Source organism: Hipposideros armiger, unplaced genomic scaffold (assembly GCF_001890085.2).
Source record: "Hipposideros armiger isolate ML-2016 unplaced genomic scaffold, ASM189008v1 scaffold_201, whole genome shotgun sequence".
Classification (NCBI taxonomy): Eukaryota; Metazoa; Chordata; class Mammalia; order Chiroptera; family Hipposideridae; genus Hipposideros; species Hipposideros armiger.
The window spans coordinates 2,184,577-2,205,277 of NW_017731551.1; the positions used below are offsets into that span (position 1 = coordinate 2,184,577).

Below are 20,701 nucleotides of genomic sequence, written 5' to 3' on the forward strand. Positions count from 1 at the left end.
GGTTTTAGTTTCAGTGCCTGTGTCATAGAAGGGTCCGTGCTGTAAATAAAAGAAGTCTTGAGTAATCGGCCCCTTCTGCCAGTGTCTGATGTCAGTTTGTGTTCTGACGCTGCTGCTTCTGCGTCTTCTTCCTCATCGTCTGGCGCTGGTTCAGAAGCGCTCATCTCCATCAAGTCGTCTTGTTAATCCCTCTGGTGTCCTGTCTGTTAGCTCTTGAAATTCTCCAGGATCCTTATCTTGAAACCCTTCACCTCTCACCTTTTTATCATGTACAGAGTCTCTTTAATGATTTCCTTTATCAGTTCTGTTGTAAATCCTATGAAGTCATGCGCAACATCTGGGCAGTTTTCTCAAGCAGGAATTTATTGTTTCGGGCTTGATGGCTATCACAGCTTTTTCCTGTAACAACCGTGCATCTTCAGTGGTGTAATCCTTCTAGACTTTCATGATGTTCTCTCTATCAGGGTTTTCTTCCATAGTGGTGACGAGTACCGAGTGAGCCTCACAGGTCCTTAGGACTCGTGATCTAGAGAATGAACTAAGAGATGTGTTTTGGGGGGCAAGTAGACCACTTTGACCCCTTCAGTGTTGAACTTATGGGGTCTGGGTTGGCCACAGGCGCTGTCCAATATCAAAAGAACTTTAAAAGGCAGCCCCTTACAGGTGAGGTTATTTCCTGACTTCAAAGCATTGATGGACTCCAGAAAAAGGGTTCTCAATGTCCAGGCCATCCTGTTGTACAACCAAAAGATTGGCAACTGATGTTCACCTTCTCCCTTCAAGGCTCAGGGTTAGCTGCTTTATAGATAAGGGCAGTCCTGATCATAAACCTGACTGCATTTGCACAAATCTGCAAAAAAATTCCCAATATATTTTAAATCTGCATATAAAGAGACCCACGCAGCTCAAACCCGTGTTCAAGAATCAGCTGTACACAGTAACTTGACATCTTTAGCCTGTTATGTGTTATCAGTTGATTTTTACTAAAGACAGTGCATTAAAAAATTTACTTGCTCATTACAGATTGTGTTTAGCTGCACATAATAGAAAACTTAACAATGGCTTAACCAAAGAAAGGTTTTGTTTTTCTCATTTAATAAATACACAAGGTTAGGGAGGTCAGGCTGGTACAGCAGCTCCATGATGACATTTAGCATACAAGCCACTCTAGCTTTATGTTCAGCCATGCTTACCTGAGTGGATTCATCTTTATGCTTAACAATTTGCAGTAGCAATATGGCCACTAAGCCTGAAGTCTTTTCTCTGTATGTAAGTAGAAAGAGGAGGAAAAACAAGGCATTAAATTTAGTTGACTTGCCTTTGAGTATCATGCATTTGTGTTGTCCTTTTTAAAATTGTTTTATTTTGAAATATTTTTGAAAAGTAAAATAGTATAAAGAATCCCCTGTATCCTTCACCCACACTCCCCAAATGTTAACATTTTACTACATTTGCTTTATCATTCTCGGGTGTGTGTTTGTGTGTATTTAAACTATTTGACAGTAAGTTACAGGTATATGATGCCTCCTTATCCCTAAATACTTCAATGTGTATATCCTAAAACAAGGATATTTTATTACAGTACAATTATCTGAATCAAGAATTAATATTGCTACAGTACAATTAATCTGAAAACTTTATTCAAATTTTGCTAATTATTTCTATAATGTTCTTTTTTCATAAAAGAAAGAAAATTTCCTTTAAGATCTAGTCCAGGATTATGTGTTGCATTTATTTGTTATGTCTCTTCATTCTCCTTTAATCTGGAATCTCATTCTTTGTCTGACATGATCTTGACAGTTTTGAAACGAGTAGGCCAGTTATTTTGTAAAATGTCCTTCAGTTAAGTTTGTCTAATTTGCTTCCTGCTTAGATTTTGACAGGAGTACCACTGAAGTAATGTTACGTCCTATCAGAAGGCACATGTTAGTGGTTTGTCCCATTTCTGGTGATATTGCCTAATTTTCCACTGTGAAGTTGCTGTGTTAATTAAGTATGTCAGTATTGACACTTTTGAAACTGTGTTGTTTCTCATCCCTTTTTGATTCACAGATTCTCCCTTGGAAATTTTTGTCTGAATCTGTTGACTCCCTAAGAGCTTTTCTGTAGATTCTGTCTAGGAATGTCCACTTAATCTCCTTAGCCAAAGCTACACAGAAGTGTGGAAATGTAATGTTTTTAGCTGTGTATGCTGCTGCCTCAAACAAAAAACGGGAGTTCTTGTCAGGAAAAAAGGGTACAGTGGGTACACAAACTCACTAATATTATTTCACTAATGAACTTAATATAAATAAAATGGTTGAGTACAAGACATCTAAATCTCAGCAAGGCACCTTTCATCTCGTCTTACAGAACCACTCCTTTTAGTAGGAAGTTTATTATTTGTATGAGCTGTCCACATTTCCAAAGGGGGAGAAATGATCTGTGGGAAAGAAGGCAGTTGGAAGGAAGCTGTAACAATACGGAAAACGTGCTTCCCTCCCTGCAAGCGCGGGTGACTTCTCCTTCCTTGATCCTTTGCTGATGTACATTTTGGGGGTTGCTGCATCTCATTTTTTTAAAACAAAAATTATATAAAACAGAACGTTGTAGAACATTGAGAAAATCTTTAGAAAGTCATTCTCTGTATCACAGTGGAATTGTTATGGTAGTTCTTGGCAAAAGGTATTCAAGGCTCTGATATTTTCTCTCCAGTGGAGAGGTTCTGAGGACAGAAGATGGAGGTTAAGGGGGAATCTATAATTTTCATGACAAAATAGCCATGTTTAGTGTATTCATTAGAAAACATTTTCAGTATAAACATACTATATTTTCTTTCATTGTATGACTTCCAGTCAGGTTTATGTGAACATTGTTTTTCTTTTGTTTAGGAAGTTTATCGGAATTCAATGCCAGCTTCCAGTTTCCAACAGCAGAAACTCCGAGTTTGTGAAGTCTGCTCTGCATACTTAGGTCTTCATGATAATGATAGGCGCCTGGCTGATCATTTTGGGGGTAAACTGCACCTGGGATTTATTGAAATAAGAGAGAAGCTTGAAGAATTAAAGGTACATTGGTAAATTAATATCCCTCACTTTATCCAACTTAGTCACTTGTCTTTTTGTATAGTATTCTTAACTGTGATTCTCTTTAACAATTCATATTGAATAGTGTAGGATTTTAATGGAGATAATAGCTGGTTTAATGGATGATATTTAAGAAACAGACCTTTAAATACTAACCCCTTTATCGGGGAGGTAGTAATCGGGGAGGATATGTTAAATTAGGAATCTTGCAAACTGGGTTCTAAATTCTTTTACAGAATCCCCTAAACATTTTTTTCTGTGAAATTAATAATATAATACTTTAAAGGAAGACTGAGAAAATGAGTCCAATATTTATTAGAAATATTTTGTAGTTCTTCACTAAATATCAAATTTTTATAACTTCTAGTTTTATTTTACACTTCTGCCCCCATTTCAAAAAGATTTAAAATGAAACCTATTTTAAAAAGGACTATCACTTAAATATGTAGGCTATTGTAAGAAAGGCAACATAGTTCTTACTCATCTGAGTGCTTTTGAGAATATAAGCAAGCAAAAAGTATTTCTGAAGAGGTAAACAAGCAGAGTCGGTGGTTATTGTAGCTAACAGTGAGTTTTCAGTATTCTGAGTAGCTAGAATGTTCTTCAGTTACGTGTTTTTAAATGACGAGTTTCACTGTAGCAAATGGCTATTGGACTCAGGTTAAAACTCAAAAATGGCACCTTCTTGGGAGTCTTTGCAAATGTAAACCTAGCAGATATAAGCCAACACAACTGTTGGTGTTTTAGTAGTGTTTTTAAAAGCAACATCAGGATGATAATTGGAAGTGGTAGAAGACATTTCTGTATTGGAAATCATAGAACATAGGAACTTATAGTGATGTATAATGATTGATTTCTTATAAAAATACAAAATAATACTAGAAAACATTCAGAGGAGAAAAATCTTACAGAAGTGATTTTAAAATATCATTAAAAAGTCATAGAGAACCATGAAATTTTAAAAATGTTCCCCAAAAGGGGAAAGATTTTGAAAACCAGACTCGTAAGCCTAATGATTACAACTGTCAAAACTTCAAATTGGATTGTTATTAAACAGATTTTAATGTTACTGGTACAATATTGGAAACCAGATATGGTAAAGTTTAGGATAATGCTCACTAAGAATAGACGCAGTAAATAATGCTCCTTATTTACATTATTTAAATTGTCATTGTTTTTGAAGAGAGTTGTAGCTGAGAAGCAGGAGAAAAGAAACCAGGAACGCCTGAAGAGAAGAGAAGAAAGAGAGAGAGAAGAAAGGGAGAAGCTGAGGAGGTATGGAGTAATGAGTTGAATAGTCCAACTATCTGAAGTTGAAGATCCCTTGGTTCTAAAAAGATATGTGATTGGCACAAAATGTTAAAAAATCTGGACATGGGAAATTTTTGTTTACTCTTCAGAATGTTACCATGCAAAACAGTGTTTACGTGAGTATGTTAACCTGTGGCCATTTAAGTCAAGGTGATTTCCTTCAGAATGCATGGAAGGAGGTAATCAAGAGTGCTTTACATCTTTATGTTTTGTAAGATACATAACAAAGCCCTTCTCTAGCCCTCTGATTTTCATAATGGGCTACATTTGGACCAGGTTGGCATAGAACTGTATTTATTTTTATGATATATTTAATACTTGATAAAAGGTTTGGGGTTTTATCGATTATTTTATATTGTACTTCCATTCTATATTTCTTCAATTCTAGGAGCTATAAACTATTATTAATTTAATAATAGATAAATGTGCATACATGAATATTTTTATATTGGTATTCACTAGTTGATAGAATCCTGTAAATCTTCATATTTAGAATGTTTAAATGTTCTGAGTCACTTCTACCCATTGGCAACAAATTGCGTGGCATAGTGATGGCCACGTTCTTTGTACCTCATGTTTATTATAACAACTTTCGGATGAACAGGTATGCCACAAGATTTACCTGTACTAATTTCTAGTGTTTTCTTAATTGTATCTCTGAAATTTATATGACTTCTCTTCAGCAGCTATTGATGCCTAAGTTAATTAAAACCCTTTATAATATGTGATCGGTCATGCCAACTTCCTCCAAGCTTTGAGTATTATATACTTAGTCTATTTCAAAACGTTTAAACTGAATTCATTTGTGTTTCATGGTTTATAGCAGGTAATCTTTTTGCACTGAAATGACAAAATGAAACAAAGCTGTATGTGGACATCTTCCTTTTTAGGGGAAGTGCAGTTATTCCTCTATTGATATGCTTGTTGTTTATGTACCATAAATTTTACCTCAGCTTTATCCCCGTTCTCTTTTGTGTACACTTGGATTTTATGGTATTATTGCCCAGTATTGTAATATTTAAGACAAGGTAAATGGCATTGGAAATCTCAGTCAGCTTAAGTTAAAATTTAACTGAGGTGAGTCAAATTAGGAAAAACATTTTTTGCTGAACCACATTTTCACAACTGTAGATGTCCTTAGTCCTTTGTTACCATCTGGAAAATTTCTTTTAACATTGATTATAAAATGTAATGTATTTCAGAATTTTTTTTTTAATTCTTTTTAAACTTAACCTGTAACTTGAGGAACTATTGTAACTTAAGTATGGAAGATGAGGAAATTACAAGTGAGTTAAAAATTAGACAAGATGGGATTCCAACTATGGTAGTGAAAAAGGTAATGATAAAAATTACTATTCACTGAGCGTTTGATATGTGCCGTGCACTGTGCTAAGGATTTACCTATATTAGTTCATCTAATCATCTGCCTAGGTCACACATGGTGAGTGGGGGAACCAGAGCTAAAGCTTACTTCAGGCTGAGTCCAAAGCCTATATATTCTCAATTAAAAAAAAAAAATCCCTGTGACTTCCTGATAATACTAGCTATTACTGTTTATTGAGTGTTTATTGTGTGGTAGGAAATGTGAGGAGTATATAAGAGTGTCATGTATCATGTTAAGAAAGATATTGTAAGATAGAATTGGGTGTTCTAGGAATTATAACATGAAGTTGTAGATCCAAAGTATATGCACCTCAAATCATAGAAATTTTTTACTCTGTTCCCAGAGAGAAAGAAAGAATGACAGAGAGATAACACAGAATTTTTTCCAGGTTGGGAAATGGTTTCTGGAGAATTAGTGAGTTGTAATGTACGTTTTTTTAGTTTTCTAGGAGTGTACTCTATTTTAAGGGCTAGGTATCCTCTTGGCATAGGGAGCTCATATGCCAGGGTGGTAAAGTCTGCAGAATTCATGGTGGTGCATTGTGGAAAAATTTGTGTGCCTTATTATTTATAATACATGCCTTATATTTAAAGATTAATATAAAAAAAATAGAAATCAGAAAAAAATTAATGTAACAGCACATTGTACTTATTCTCATAGTTATTTTTCTAAAAATAGATTTTCTTTTTTTTTTTTTTTTTAGGTCTCGATCACATAGCAAGAATCCCAAAAGGTAGGTATTATACAAGATAAGTATTAAGTAGTGAAGCTGTGGTTTTCAAAGGTAGTTTTTATAGATTAAATATCTTTTTTAAATGAATGAAAATTAATAGATTCATACTGTTAATTCTTTTGTTAGTTCAGGTTTGAGCAATGTCCTTTGAAAAGAAATTGGTCAGAAGATATGCATGAACTACAGTTTAGCTTTATCAGAGTAAAATTATACACAGTGCTCTGGAATTAGAAGGAATGCTAAAAATATTTCAGAATATTTCTTTAAAATTTTTAGGAGCTCAAAGTAAATATGTGACAGGATTTTTAAAAATCAGTTTGGGTGGTACATCTAAAAAACATTCTAAGTAAGAGGCTGTACCTGTTGAAAATAAGTAGGTTGACTAGTGGGAGACATTTTTGAAAAGGAGGGATCCATGGTGGGCTATTAGGGAAACTAAAATGTTTAGTGTATGCCCTGATCCTGATTTTATGTGAGTTTATTACTTATCCCTTTATAAGTTACAAAGCTTTTTGATCACAAAATTTTCAAAGGGGCACTTATAGCCTTAAAGAGGAAGAGGACAAGATAACACTTTCTTTTGACCTTTGCCTTTAATATTTGGGGCTTTTTAAAACCTTTTTTTATAGTTTATACTAATTTTTTTCTGTCTGACAAAGATGGGAAAACATGGTGTGCTTCATGTTAATTCTTCACTTGCCATTCTCATTTTTATCCTTCAGCCTGTCTCATGAATTCATTCCCACCTAGAATGCCCTTTCTCATTCTTTTTCAAATCTTACCATCTCTTTTGTTTAAATCACATCATTTTGAAACTTCTGAGTACTCTTAGCTCTAAAGATTAACTATTTCCAAGAACTCTGCCCTGTAAACTAGAGCATTTGTCCTTAGGAAAAACCTTACATTTCTGTTAGATGCCCGTTAGTGCTTTTTAGACTCTTTCAGTGGTTTTTCTGCTTAAAACACTAAAAAACTAAGACATGAATAAATAGGATCAGTTGTGTTAGCAAATTTATATTGTTGTGACTTTCTCAAATCCAGAATGAGAAGTAGAAACATTAAGTGATGGTACTGTTCTTGTTTACTGGTTGATTACTGCAGTCTGGTCCCTTTGTTGACAAAGATATTTAATCTATTTGTACATAGAATGTATTTAGATATTCAAACCAGAAATTTAATTTGTACCACTTCTTGGTGTTATGATAGCCTCTTAACTGGTCTCTTCATTCCTGTCCTTGCCCACCCCCTTCTCCACCTCAGTCTGTTTTTCATACATCAACCAGAATGAGATTTTTAAAAATTGAAGTCATGTCAGCCCTCTTCAGACCTTCCAGAGGTATTCCACTTCAGTCATAAAAGTTGAAATCCTCACCATAGCTTTTTTAAGAAATAATTTGTATTTTCTATTTCAATTACAGTTGACATACAATATTATATTAGTTTCAGGTGTACAACATAGTGATTAGACATTTATATACCTTACGAAGTGATCACCCCGGTAAGTCTAGTACCCATCTGACACCATATGTAGTTACTACAATATTATTGACTATATTCCTTATGCTGTACTTTACATCCCCATGACTGTTCTTATAACTGGCAATTTGTACTTCTTAATCCTGTCATCCTTTTTACCTATCCCCCCAACCCTCCTTTCATCTGGCAACCATCAATTTAATTTGTTCTCTGTATATATGAGTTTGTTTCTGTTTTGTTTGTTTGCTTTACATTCCACATATAAGTGAAATTATATGGTATTTGTCTTTCTCTCACTTAGTTCACTTAGCATAATACTCTAGGTTCATCGATGTTGTCACAAATGGTAATATTTCGTTCTTTTATGTGGCCGAGTAATACTCCATTGTCTATATGTACCACATCTTCTTTATCCATTCGTCTGTCGATGGACCCTTAGGTTGCTTCCGTATCTTGGCTGTTGTAAATAGTGCTGCAGTGAACATAAGGGCGCATGTATCTTTTCAAATTAGTGTTTTGGATTTCTTTGGATCAGTATCCAAAAGTGGGATTGTTGGGTCATATGGTAATTCTATTTTTAATTTTTTGAGGAACCTCCATACTGTTTTCCATAGTGGCTGCACCAATTTACAATCACACCAGCAGTACACAAGGGTTTCCTTTTCTCCTCATCCTCACCAACACTTGTTTGTTTATTCATAATAGCTATTCTGATAAGTGTGAGGTGATGTCTCATTGTGGTTTTAATTTGCATTTTCCTGATGATTAGTGAAAACATGTTTTTATATGTCTATTGGCCATCTGTATGCCCTCTTTGAAGAAATGTATATTCAAGCCTTCTGCCCATTTTTTAATTAGATTGTTTGGTTTTTTGGTGTTGAGTTGTATGAAGTCTTTATATATTTTGGATATTAACCCCTTATCAGATGTATCATTGGTGACACATATTCTCCTGTCAGTGATTGTGTTTTTGTTTGTTGATGGATTCCTATGCTGTGTAAAAATTTTTTAGTATGATGTAGGTCCATTTGTTTAATTCTTCTTTTGTGTCCTTTGCCTGGGGAGACATATTCAGAAAATACTGCTAAGAGAAATGTCAGAGAGTTTACTGCAAAATTTTCTTTTTGGAGTTTTATGGTTTCAGGTCTTACATTTAAGTCTTTAATCCATTTTGAATTTATTTTTGCATATAGTGTAAGGGAGTGATCCAGTTTCATTTTTTTGCATGTAATTGTACTGTTTTCCCAGCACCATTTATTGAAGAAATTGTCTTTACCCCTTTGTATATTCTTGCCTCCTTCCTCATAGATTAATTGACCATACAGGCATGAGTTTATTTTGGGGATCTTTATTCTGTTCCATTGATCTATGTGTGTGTTTTATACCTTTACCATGTCATTTTGATTACTATAGCCTTGTAGTATAGTTTGATATCCAGTAGCGTGATACCTCCAACTTTGTTCTTTCTCAAGATTGCTGTGGCTATTTGGGGTCTTTTGTGGTTCCATATAAATTTTAGGATTATTTGTTCTAGTTCTATGAAAAATACCATTGGAAGTTTGATAGGGTTGCATTGAATCTGTAGATTGTTTTAGGTAGTATGGACATTTTAACAATGTTAATTCTTCCTATTCATGAGCATGGTATATATACTTCCATTTATTTATATCTTCAATTTCTTTCTTCAGTGTTTTAATAGTTTTCTGAGTACAGATCTTTAACCTCCTTGGTTAAATTTATTCCTAGATATTATTCTTTTTTTTTTTATTTATTTAATTTTTTTTTATTGTTAGTTTCAGGTGTACAGAACAATGCAATAGTTACCTAGATATTATTCTTTTTGATGCAATTGGAAATGGGATTGTTTTCTTAATTTCTCTTTCTGATAGTACATTATTGGTGTATAAAAGCGTAACTGATTTCTGAATATTGATTTTGTATTCTACTTTACTGAATTCATTTATCCTAATAGTTTTTGTGCGTTATCTTTAGGGCTATCTATATATAATATCATGTCATCTTCAAATAATGACAGGTTTACTTCTTCCTTTCCGATTTGGGTGCTGTTTATTTCTTTTTCTTGTCTGATTTTTGTGGCCAGGACTTCTAATACTATACTGAGAGAGTTTTTTTTTTTATCATAAATGGATGTTGGATTTTGTCAAATGTTTTTTCTGCATTTGTTGATATGATCATGTTTTATCCTTCATTTTGTTTATGTGGTGTGTCATGTTAATTGATTTGTGGCTATTGAACCAACCTTGCATCCTGGGAATAAATTCCACTTGATCATGTTGTATGATCTTTTTAATATATTGCTGAATTTGGTTTCCTAATATTTTGTTGAGGATTTTTGTATCTATGACCATCAGGCAAATTGGCCTATACTTTTCCTTTTTTGTAGTGTTTTTGCCTAGGTTTGGGTATCAGGGTAATGATGGCCTCGTAAAATGAGTTTGAGAGCTTTCCTTCTCTTCAGTTGATTTTAATAATTTGAAAAGGATAAGTATTAATTCTTCTTTGAATGTTTGGTAAAATTCACCAGGGCTTTTGTTTGTTAGGAGTTCTTTGATTACTGGTTCTATTTCATTAGTAGTTATTGGTCTGTTCAAATTTTTTGTTTCTTCCTGTTTAGCATTGGAAGAGTGTATGTTTCTAGCAGTTGATGCATTTCTTCCAGGTTGTCCAATTTGTTGGAATATAATTGTTCATAGCATTTCCTTATACTCCTTTGTAGTTCTGTGGTGTTGTCACTTCTCTTTCATTTATGATTTTACTTATTTGGACCCTCTTTTTTTGATGAGCCTGGCTAAAGGTTTATCAATTTTATCTTTCCAAAGAACCAGTTTTTGGTTTCACTGATCTTTTCTATTGTTTTTTTAGACTGTTTTATTTCCTCTATAATCTATATTATTTCCTTCTTTGTACTCACTTTGGCTTCATTTGTTCTTTTTCTAGTTTCTTTAGGTGTAAGGTTAGATTGTTTATATGAGATTTTTCTTGTTCCTTGAGGTAGTCCTGTATTCCAATAAATTTCCCTTTTAGAATTGCTTTATCTGTTTTGCATAGATTTTGGATTGTTGTGTTTTCATTTTCATTTGTCTCAAGATATCTTTTGATTCCTTCCTTGGTCTCATTGTTGACCCTTTCATTATTTAGTAGCATGTTATTTAACCTTCATGTGTTTGTGTGTTTTTAAGTTTTCTTGTAATTGATTTCTAGTTTCATTACATTGTCATCAGAGAAAATGCTTGATGGGATTTCGATCTTAAATTTATGGAGACTTGTTTTGTGGCCTAACGTGGTCTATCCTGGAAAATGTTCCATGTTCACTTGAAAAGAGTATATTCTGCTGCTTTTCGGTGGAATGTTGTAAAAATACCTATTAATTCCATCTAGTCTAATGTGTCATTTAAAGGCCACTGTTTCCTTGTTGATTTTCTTTTTTTTTTTTTTTTTTGAGAAGTGGGGTTTGTTTTTGTTTTTAATTTTATTGGGGAACAGTGTGTTTTTTCCCAGAACCTATCAGCTCCAAGTCAAGTTGTTTTCCTTCGATCTTAGTTGTGGAGGGCACAGCTCAGCTCCAAGTCTGGTTGCCGTTTTCAATCTAGCTGCAGGTGGGCACAGCCCACCATCCCATGTGGTAGTTGAACTGGCAACCTTGTTGTTAAGAGCATGCGCTCTGACCAGCTGAGCCATATATCCACCCACTGGCAGCTGAGCAGCAGCTCAGCTCAAGTCGTCTTCAATCTAGTTGCGGAGGGCACAGCTCACTGGCTCATGTGGGAATCAAACTGGCAACCCTGTTGCTCAGAGCTTGGGCTCTAACCAATTGAGCCACCTGGTGGCCCCTCCTTGTTGATTTTCTGGATGATCTATCTGTTGATGTCAGTGGAGTGTTAAATAAAGTTCCGTACTATTGTCTTACTGTTGATCTCTCCCTTTACGTTCGTCAGTATTTACTTTATATATTACGGTGCCCCTACGTTGGGTATGTAGATGTTTTTACAAGAGTTATATCCTCTTGTTGGATTGATCCCTTTGTTATGAAATGCTCTTCTTTGTCCCTCTTACAACTTTTGTTTTAAAGTCTGTTTTGTCTGGTATAAGTATGGCTTATGACTCCAGCTTTTTTTTTTCTTTCTTCTTTTCTTTTCATTAAATAGCTTTTTCCATCCCTTTACTTTCAGTCTGTGTGTGTGTCTTTTGATCTGAAGTGGGTCTCTTATAGACAACATATGTACAGGTCTTGTTTTTTTACCCATTCAGCCACCTGTGTCTTTTGATTGGAGGATTTAGTCCATTTACATTTCAGGTAACTATCAATAGGTATGTAGTTATTGCCATTTTAGTCATTGTTTTCTGGTTGTTTTTGTAGTTCTTCTCTGTTCCTTTCTTATTCTTGAAACCCACTCCATGGAGGAGCTTGTGAATGTTGAGGATGTGTTCTCTGGTCACCACGTTGGTGGCAGGATGGCCCTCTTCTTTTTGCCACCCTTTGGAGGCGTCATTCTGCCCAAGTTGGAACAAAACTAACCGTAGCTTTTAAGTAGTGATCAGTCTGCCCGGGGTTGTTCCAGTTTATGTCTTGTCGCCACATATTTATTTATAGCTCTCTTCCCTGTGTGTAATTTATCATTGAGAACCTCCTGGTTTGAATGATAAAGTACTTGGTCATGCTGCCTGTAAGACCCCCAGAATTACTCCTCTTTCCTCAGTAATTCCTGCCCTTCAACATGCTGAGCTTTCTCCCACCTCAGGGCCTTTGCACCTGTGCGCCCTCTACCTGAAGCACTCTTCTCTGAGGTGGCTGATGAGCTGATTCCCTTACTTCATCCCTTACTTCTTTGCTTAATGCTATCCTGTCAGGAAAGCCTTTCCTGCTTATTCTAGATAAAAGATTATCACCTCGTTTCTCTCTCAGTTTTTATTCTTCTTAATATATCATTTCTTTACTACCTGACCTATCTTGATTTACTGACTACATCAGTGTGTAGACATCTTTCTGGAGTATATGCTCCATGAAGCTAAGGACTTTGTCTGCTACTCAGTCTCCCTAGTACCTAGAACAGTGCAATAGGCACTCAGTAAATATTTTTTGAATAAATGAATCACTTGTCTAGAATTTTTAAAAAGAATTAAATTATACATTGCAAGCAATAGATTCATTATAATACCTCAAAATGAGTGGTTAAAATATCATTTGGTAAAACTTGTGTTGAATAAATTTTATGTTTTTTTCCCCCTGCTTTTTTTGAGAAATGTTTTTTTCAGTTACGGAAATATTCTGTTCAACTCTAGTTGATAGTATGTCCACAAAATATGCCTTTTGTTGACTATAATGTTGACATATGCTGAATGCTTTTAAACTTTACTTAACAAAATAATCATTTGAAAATAATCTCAGTCTGTAAATTGTATCACCTGCTTTTTGAACTTACTGTCAAATTAAGTGACTCTTAACAAAATTACATACCTTTCTTCCCCATTGTTTTTCCTCAAACGTTATACTGTGTCTAGGTATATTGTGAACATTCAGACTTATTCTGATGGTCTCTGTAATTCAGAGAGAGTTAGTAACTTATTCTAAACAACAGCCTTTTTCATACCTCTCCCCCTTTCCATCCATGTCCATCAGGTACATACTATGTCTAAGACATACTAAAAATCTTAGAAGTTGAAACAAAATTAAATCCATACAGCATCTAGATAATACAATCCCTGGTGTGTAGTTATGATATAGATTGTTTCCTTAACTTTTTTATATTCCTGATGTAAATTTATACAATACTGATTGACCTTTGACAGCTAATGTTTAATTTTTATTTTGAAATCCCAGTATGTAGTTGTTTAATATACCATCGATTTATTTTAGTGCAGATTTAGCTGACTTGAAATAGAAGTGGCATTAAGTAAAGCTACTGAGGGATAGTTTCTCTTTAAATAAAAGGCATCAGTAATTGAGAAATGTAGTGCTGACAAAGCTAAAATCTAAATCAAATGTTTTTTTGTAGATCCAGGTCCAGAGAGCATCGCAGACATCGGTCTCGCTCCATGTCACGGGAACGGAAGAGGAGAACTCGATCCAAATCTCGCGAGAAACGCCATCGCCACAGATCTCGCTCTAGCAGCCGAAGCCGAAGCCGCAGCCACCAGAGAAGTGGACACAGTTCTAGAGACAGGAGCAGAGAGCGATCCAGGAGGAGGTACTGAAGTGTCCGTAAAAGGATAATGAACTACCTTTATGGTTTAGAATTGGAATACTGTTGGTTTGAAACTTGCATCTGGTAATATGTACACATTTGTGTGTGGGTGTATAACATTTTCCCCCTGATGATTTGGGTAGTTCAGAAAGAATATACTTATGAGCCAGAGTAAGCAATTGGAACAAATATGTGCAGAGGTTGTTGCCTTTCTCTTCTTAGTGTGTCTTGGGGAAAAAAGTACTTTATGGGCAAATAATTTTAGGTACCAATAGTCTCTTCCTTATGTGGTGATGAACTAGGGGCTCTGAGAAGTCCTTTCATTAAGAGTTGTTCAGCTTTGTTTGACTTACTGTTTTCCAAACATCTTTGAGCTGGTGCACTTTTTCAGAGCAGACACATTCTAGTATATTCTTGTTTAATCTGCACTGTAGGTATGCATTGTTATATACAGTTAGCTTGACAGCAGATTCAGAACCTTAAGAAAGTTAGGCTTCCTTGGCATGAAATTCAAAAGGTGCACGGAGGGCAGACCCAAGCTAAAGTATATATAAGAACCTGAATATTTAATCAGGCAAAGGATTAGAATGTGGTGGAATCTTAGCACTCAGTCTGTATAGACCAAACTCCTAAAACTCAGGTCAGGTGATAGCCCTTAAGCCAGTTCATTTCTGTGGAACATAAACCATGTTTCAAATTGCTTTTTTCTTGACAACTCTTCTTAAGCATATGTATGATAAACATTTTTTGAGTGCCTGGTACCTACTAGTCTTAATTAAATTTTCTGTGGATTACTCCACATAAAGCCCATGACAGAATCCACAGAAAGCCATTTAAAAAAATTTTTTTTTATTTTTTATTTTTTTTTTGGACCCTCAACTAGCCATTCCCTGAAACCACTCACAAGCTGAGTTGGTTAATAGACTCCCAATCAATATTTTGTTTCTTATATTCTTGCCTTGTTCCAAATAGGTCCCTTTTTTTCTTTATCAAGGTTTAATTGACAAATAAAATTCTAAGATATTTAAAGTGTACATTGTGGTGATTTGGTGTACGTATGCATCATGAAAGGATTCCCACCATTAGTTAATTAACACATCATCACCTCACATATTTATCTCTTTTTTTAGTGAGAACATTTAAGTTCTATCTTAGCAAACCAATAGTTCTTAAGGTGACTTTAATCAATAAGAATTGTATAATCTCTACCATACTAGGCCTAGTAAAAAATAACAAAGAAATATAACAGTTGAACAACTTGATTCACGTGAGGTAGAACACAGGACCAACATTTCTCTGACAATAATCAGACAAGTAGAAGACCTAGCACATTATGAAGTGTTAAACTGTATATCATACAGCAAGTAAGACAGGAGTTTAGATGAGAGAAATGCCAGAGTAATAAAAAATAGCTTCAGGTAGTAGATAAAGCTTGAATAAAGTGGGTAAAATTTGAATAGGTAAAACCAGTAGGAGAAAGATACTACACAGTGAATATCAGGCACATGTAGAGAATGAGCAGGGACTTTAGAAGAGACAGAATTCCTTACAGTATGATTTATAGGCCACTTATCTCATATTCTTAAAACTGTGGGCATGCATTGCAGTGCCCCGAAAAACCCATTAAAAAAAAATTCTCCGTGAGTCTTAAATGCACTGTAAATTTTGTGAATCATTCTGCTGGTTGATGGAAGGTGTAGACAATTCGTCTTGAAAGCCTGCCCACCCGTCGTTGGTTTTGGTGTCTGTGACCTCTTAACTGTCTTTACTGGTGCTGAGGATGGAAGGATGCCCCTCTGAGATTGTGTTATCCTAGCCCCAAATGCTTCCTACATTTGTAAGTTTTTCCATCTTACTACATGACACCCCTAATCTGATATTTTCAGCATGTTCATAAAGAGGATTTTTTTGGTAAAACTATTAAAAGTTTTGCTTTTCTCAAGAGCACTTCTAATCTTGATATTCATATTACTCTTTCAAAGCAACATCCTTTGCTTTTACCAAAAATTATCAGACAATTGCTGTTAAAACCAATGTTATCACATATAACGTAAAGTTATCGCTACATATTTGAGTTTAATTTTCAAGGTAAAAGGCCTAGTTACGAGTCCTTTATGATTTCCTATTCTCCTGAAATATTGGTCTCTGATATAAGTAGTTTCTGTTCATGGCCTTTCCCTGGCAGCAGTTACTGTTGGTAAATGAGGGCCATTTGCATTTTTCTGCTTCCTGCTCTGTTCAGACACATATAGTGCAGACTCCAGAGCCAGACTACTTGGGTCCAGTGTGGCCTTGGCCAAATAATCTAATGATCCCACCTTTCTTTCCCCATCTACTAAGCAGAGGTAGTGAAACTACCTGCTCTATTACTGGTAGTTTGAGTGAAATAGTGAATGAGAACTGCCATTCTAATCTCTCACAAAACATTAGTTGATGCTCATCTCATAGTCATTTTCTCAATTATTATTATTACCAACCTCTGGGACTTACCAGCAACTCATGTCCTTATTTTTAGTCATCATCTCTCTCTCCATATTCCATTCTTACAAAGGGATTGATATAACCAGATGTGCACTGTGTGATTTTTCTTTTTCTCACGTAATTTTTAAATTAAGGTTATTAAAACCTTAAGTAGAATGCTCCAAGTTGACATTATTTAATCTTTCAACCTTTTTGGTTTAATCCTCAACTATATTTCTAAAACTGAGTATATTAGTAGTGTTTTCTTGCCATAGAAGCTGAAAGTATTACTTAATCAGGCCTCAGATCCAAATTCTGAACATGGATTAAGTGAGATAATTATGTAAAAGGACCATGTCACCTGTAAAGAACAAAATAAATGTAATATATGTTACTGATTTATTCTAGATGTTGAAAGTATAGAAGATTCCGTATTAATTCTGATCCCATAATGTCCTTTGGTTTTCCTTCTGATTGAATCTTTGATATGAGCTTATTTTGTTGTTTGCCTTATTAAAGTTGGGTGTGGGAACAGAGAAGGCGGCATTAAGAAACAGTTTTGGTTAATCAAAATTTATTATAGTGTGGTCATCTTTCTCTGTTTTCCATTCTGATTTTTTTCTGTTGGTTGAATGAGCTAACTCAGGAGGAGTAAAGCAGATTTTTAAAATAATAAATGGTTATTTAAAACCATGTCATTAATTGAGTAGTTCTCTTATCTAAGTCGAGTGTTGGGAAACTGTTGCCTGCAGGCCAAATCTGGCCCCTAGCTTGGTTTTGTATATGCAGCGAGCTATGGATGGTCTTTACATTGTTAAAGGGCTGATGAAAAGAAAAGAAAGAAGAATATACCACAGAGACTGTGTCTGAACTCAACACCTAAAAATATTTACACTCTGGCCAGACAGCAAAGAAAACAAAGTTTGCTGACCTTCTATGTAAGGCACTGATTTCCATCCAATTTGGGATCTATATTCTATTGTTTTTTAATTGGATTATATCGTTTGCTTTTTTAAGGTATTGTCTATATATTATTTTTATATTAAATACATTTGCTATGAATTGGAGAAGCTTTATGATTGCCTCTGAGATAGTGAGAATATCCTATAAATCCCTAGTTTAGCATATGGTTTTGACCCTTAGCTATTTGCTTTCACCCATCTCCCAGTTTTAGTACCTTATCAAATATGGTAGTGCTCTTCTCTGCCAGAAAAGTGACTCCTGTCTTTCTTGGATGTATTCTGTATATCTTCAGCTGTCAATACCTTAATATTTATCCGATTCTCTCGTTTGGATTTTGGGTTTCCCAACACATTTTGCTCCTCAAATTAATATTTTTCAGATCCTCAAAAGAAAGATTCAGAGACCAAGACTTAGCATCACGTGACAGAGACAGGAATTCAAGAGACAGATCACCTCGTGACAGAGATCGAAAAGATAAGAAGCGGTCCTATGAGAGCGCTAATGGCAGATCAGAAGACAGGAGGAGCTCTGAAGAGCGCGAAGCAGGGGAGATATAATTAGCTGTGTACATGTCCTCAGTCCTTAAGCTTCCAATGGCGTTACATACTCTTGTTTAGTTTCCAGCTGTTCGGGGTGACACAGGGAGCAGTTCCAGACACCGATCCAGCTAGGCTAGATGCACAGTATCTAAGTTGATCTGAACTGAACTTGCTTTCCTTGATGAAGCCTAAAACTACATCCATAGTTTCTGGTGAACCTATAATACAATTCTGAACGTACCATTTTATATAAGACGCCCATGTCTTTATTCTTCCTAGTAGGAGTGATAGTGAACGAATTGTTACTTGCGTTGGGATTTTTTGAACATTTGTAAAATGCTGTGTTTGTTTCTAGTCCAAACAGCAGCAGCTTTGGGAATTTTCCTTTTTAATTCTTCTTCCTCTGACTTTTGTATCCCCTAGCACCTCCACCCTCTACTGATTAGAGAAGAGGGCAGGGAAGCAATGTAACTTCTGTTCTAAGGTTCTGTTCCCATTATTAACTAGCTGATTACAGTTCAGAGCATTTATACTGGAATGTGTGCTGGAGAAATTTAAATACCGGGAGTTTTTTTGTTTGTTTAACGGTGCCTACTTAGAGTTGGAAGTTGAACAGCTATTGCATTATATACTTTGCTTTTTTTATTGAAAATTTGAAATCAAACAAGTCTTGATTTTTCTGTTATATTGAATTGCTACGTTCAGGGTGTTTTGAAAAGGGGGGTGGGGGCAGGGACTTTTTCATAAGCACTTGTTTTATTTTGTGTGTGTGGAGTATAAAGGCTACACCCTTATTGTAAAAAATAATAATAATAATAAAATGGAAGAAACAATCACCACCACCATCATTCAACTGTAACTTGTTTAGTAAATTGTCACTAGAACTATTGCTGTGGGCATTTCTTCTATTCTGTTATATCATTAATAGTGCCTTATCGTGCAAGGCACCAAAGGAAATAAATACATACTTGCGAAGATTCCCAATGAAATGTTGTCCCACCGGGGTCCCTTGCTGACTATATTCCAGCTACTTCGGGGCTGTCTGTAACAACCGCTATAGAGAAAGACTGGAGCTGCAGAAGAAACTGGGTTTTTCATTTGTTTCTGTTTTGTATTTCTTCTCATTCAGCAAACTGAAATAAAAACATGGTATAACCAACGTAATGAAACTAACGATTTCTGCATTGAAGAGCTGTATACCCAGTGATTTAAACAGTAGGTGGCAGGTATCACTTGTGATTCTACAAAATCTGAGGAACAAAAATACATTAAGTAGTGAAATTAGTGTGTCAACGTAGTTAACTAAGATCACCTTTCAAGAACTATTTTTGTCTTTGTTGCCCTAAATGACAAATCTGATGTTACAGAGGAATGTGTGCCTCAGAAAGGGAAACTGATACTCTTAAGTGACATCAGATTTACATCTAAAAGGGACACTCACCTCATTAATGGAAGGTTTTCTGCCGAATTTGGTTTCACACATTGAATTATAGAGTTTAATCTGAGACTCACCTGGCACCTGTGGCCCCCATTCCCTTCTATTTTTGGTGGCTGACAAATTGTTTTGTATCTGCTTTGTTCCTGTCTGCTTTGTCTGTGCTTTGGGTTTTGTGCCTTGGGATATAGAATAAGATGAAAAAGGTTAAGCTGGCGGGTACAAGGAAGACTTGCCTGGGACCTGACCTGTTATGGTTAGTGACATATCTGGAGTTAGAGACCAAACTCAAACATGATTGAATCATATGTTTTGGCATTGTGTTTGTATAATTGGAATTTAGTACCTGTTCTCTGCCTAATTGTACAGATATCTGTATTACTAGCTGTTACTGGGGTCATGATTTATGGGCGGTACAGGCTCCTGGGCCACCAATGGGTCAGTGACGGCCAATGTTGGACATGATCACCCTTGGCTGGGCACCATGGTGGACCACTTCGCTGTGTGGGTCTTTAAATGCATAATCCAACTGTAAAAACCCTTTTGGAACAATTGTGTTGCTTAGATACTTCTAGTATTTAGACTCTGAGGTCAACAATCTACAATCATCCTTAAATCAGGGCAGCCGCTCAGAGTTAGAATAACCCTAAAATCTCCATCTTAATATCTCTGTGTTTCATACAATTTTTGGTACTTTAGTGTTATCTGGTGACTGTAGTCGAAAGTGTAAGTTTAGTCACATACTTGTAAAAGCACGTGACCCTCAGGGATGTCCTGCTTAGTTTGTCCTTAAGTAAGGCCTTTGTTTTGCTGTTATCAGGCATTCCCTGCCCCCCCCCCCCCAAGCTGCTTTGCCAGCTCTATCAGCAGCATCAGCCTAAACTGAAGCAAAACCCCTCCATTTCTAAGTGGGCTTTATTTTTTTCAAAACTTTCTTAGCTCTCTGATAATTAACCCTAAAAGTAATGTTTAAATTGTCCTAGTTCCCAGTTTTTTCCCTCCAAGGATCTGTTTGCTCGTGAAAGAAGCTCAGTAGTATCAGTTATCAGGAAAATGCACACGCAAACCACGAGATACCACCAAACATCCACAGGAATGGCTTCATGTGACAACACTGGCCACACCAAGTGTT

General features: G+C 35.5%; 1 protein-coding gene across 11 annotated transcripts in view; it reads left to right on the forward strand.

Annotated features, from left to right (window-relative positions):
• The window catches only part of LUC7L2 (LUC7 like 2, pre-mRNA splicing factor), a 60,196-nt gene extending 40,889 nt beyond the window's left edge, over positions 1–19,307 (forward strand). For all 11 annotated transcript variants that reach the window (XM_019653256.1, XM_019653254.1, XM_019653255.1 and 8 more), the window contains 5 exons: positions 2,871–3,047; positions 4,249–4,340; positions 6,464–6,493; positions 13,984–14,175; positions 17,975–19,307. In XM_019653256.1, coding sequence (XP_019508801.1) covers positions 2,871–3,047; positions 4,249–4,340; positions 6,464–6,493; positions 13,984–14,175; positions 17,975–18,152 — 669 coding nt within the window. In that variant the 3' untranslated portion in view covers positions 18,153–19,307. The remainder of the gene's footprint in view (positions 1–2,870; positions 3,048–4,248; positions 4,341–6,463; positions 6,494–13,983; positions 14,176–17,974) is intronic.
• The last annotated feature ends 1,394 nt before the right edge of the window (positions 19,308–20,701 follow it).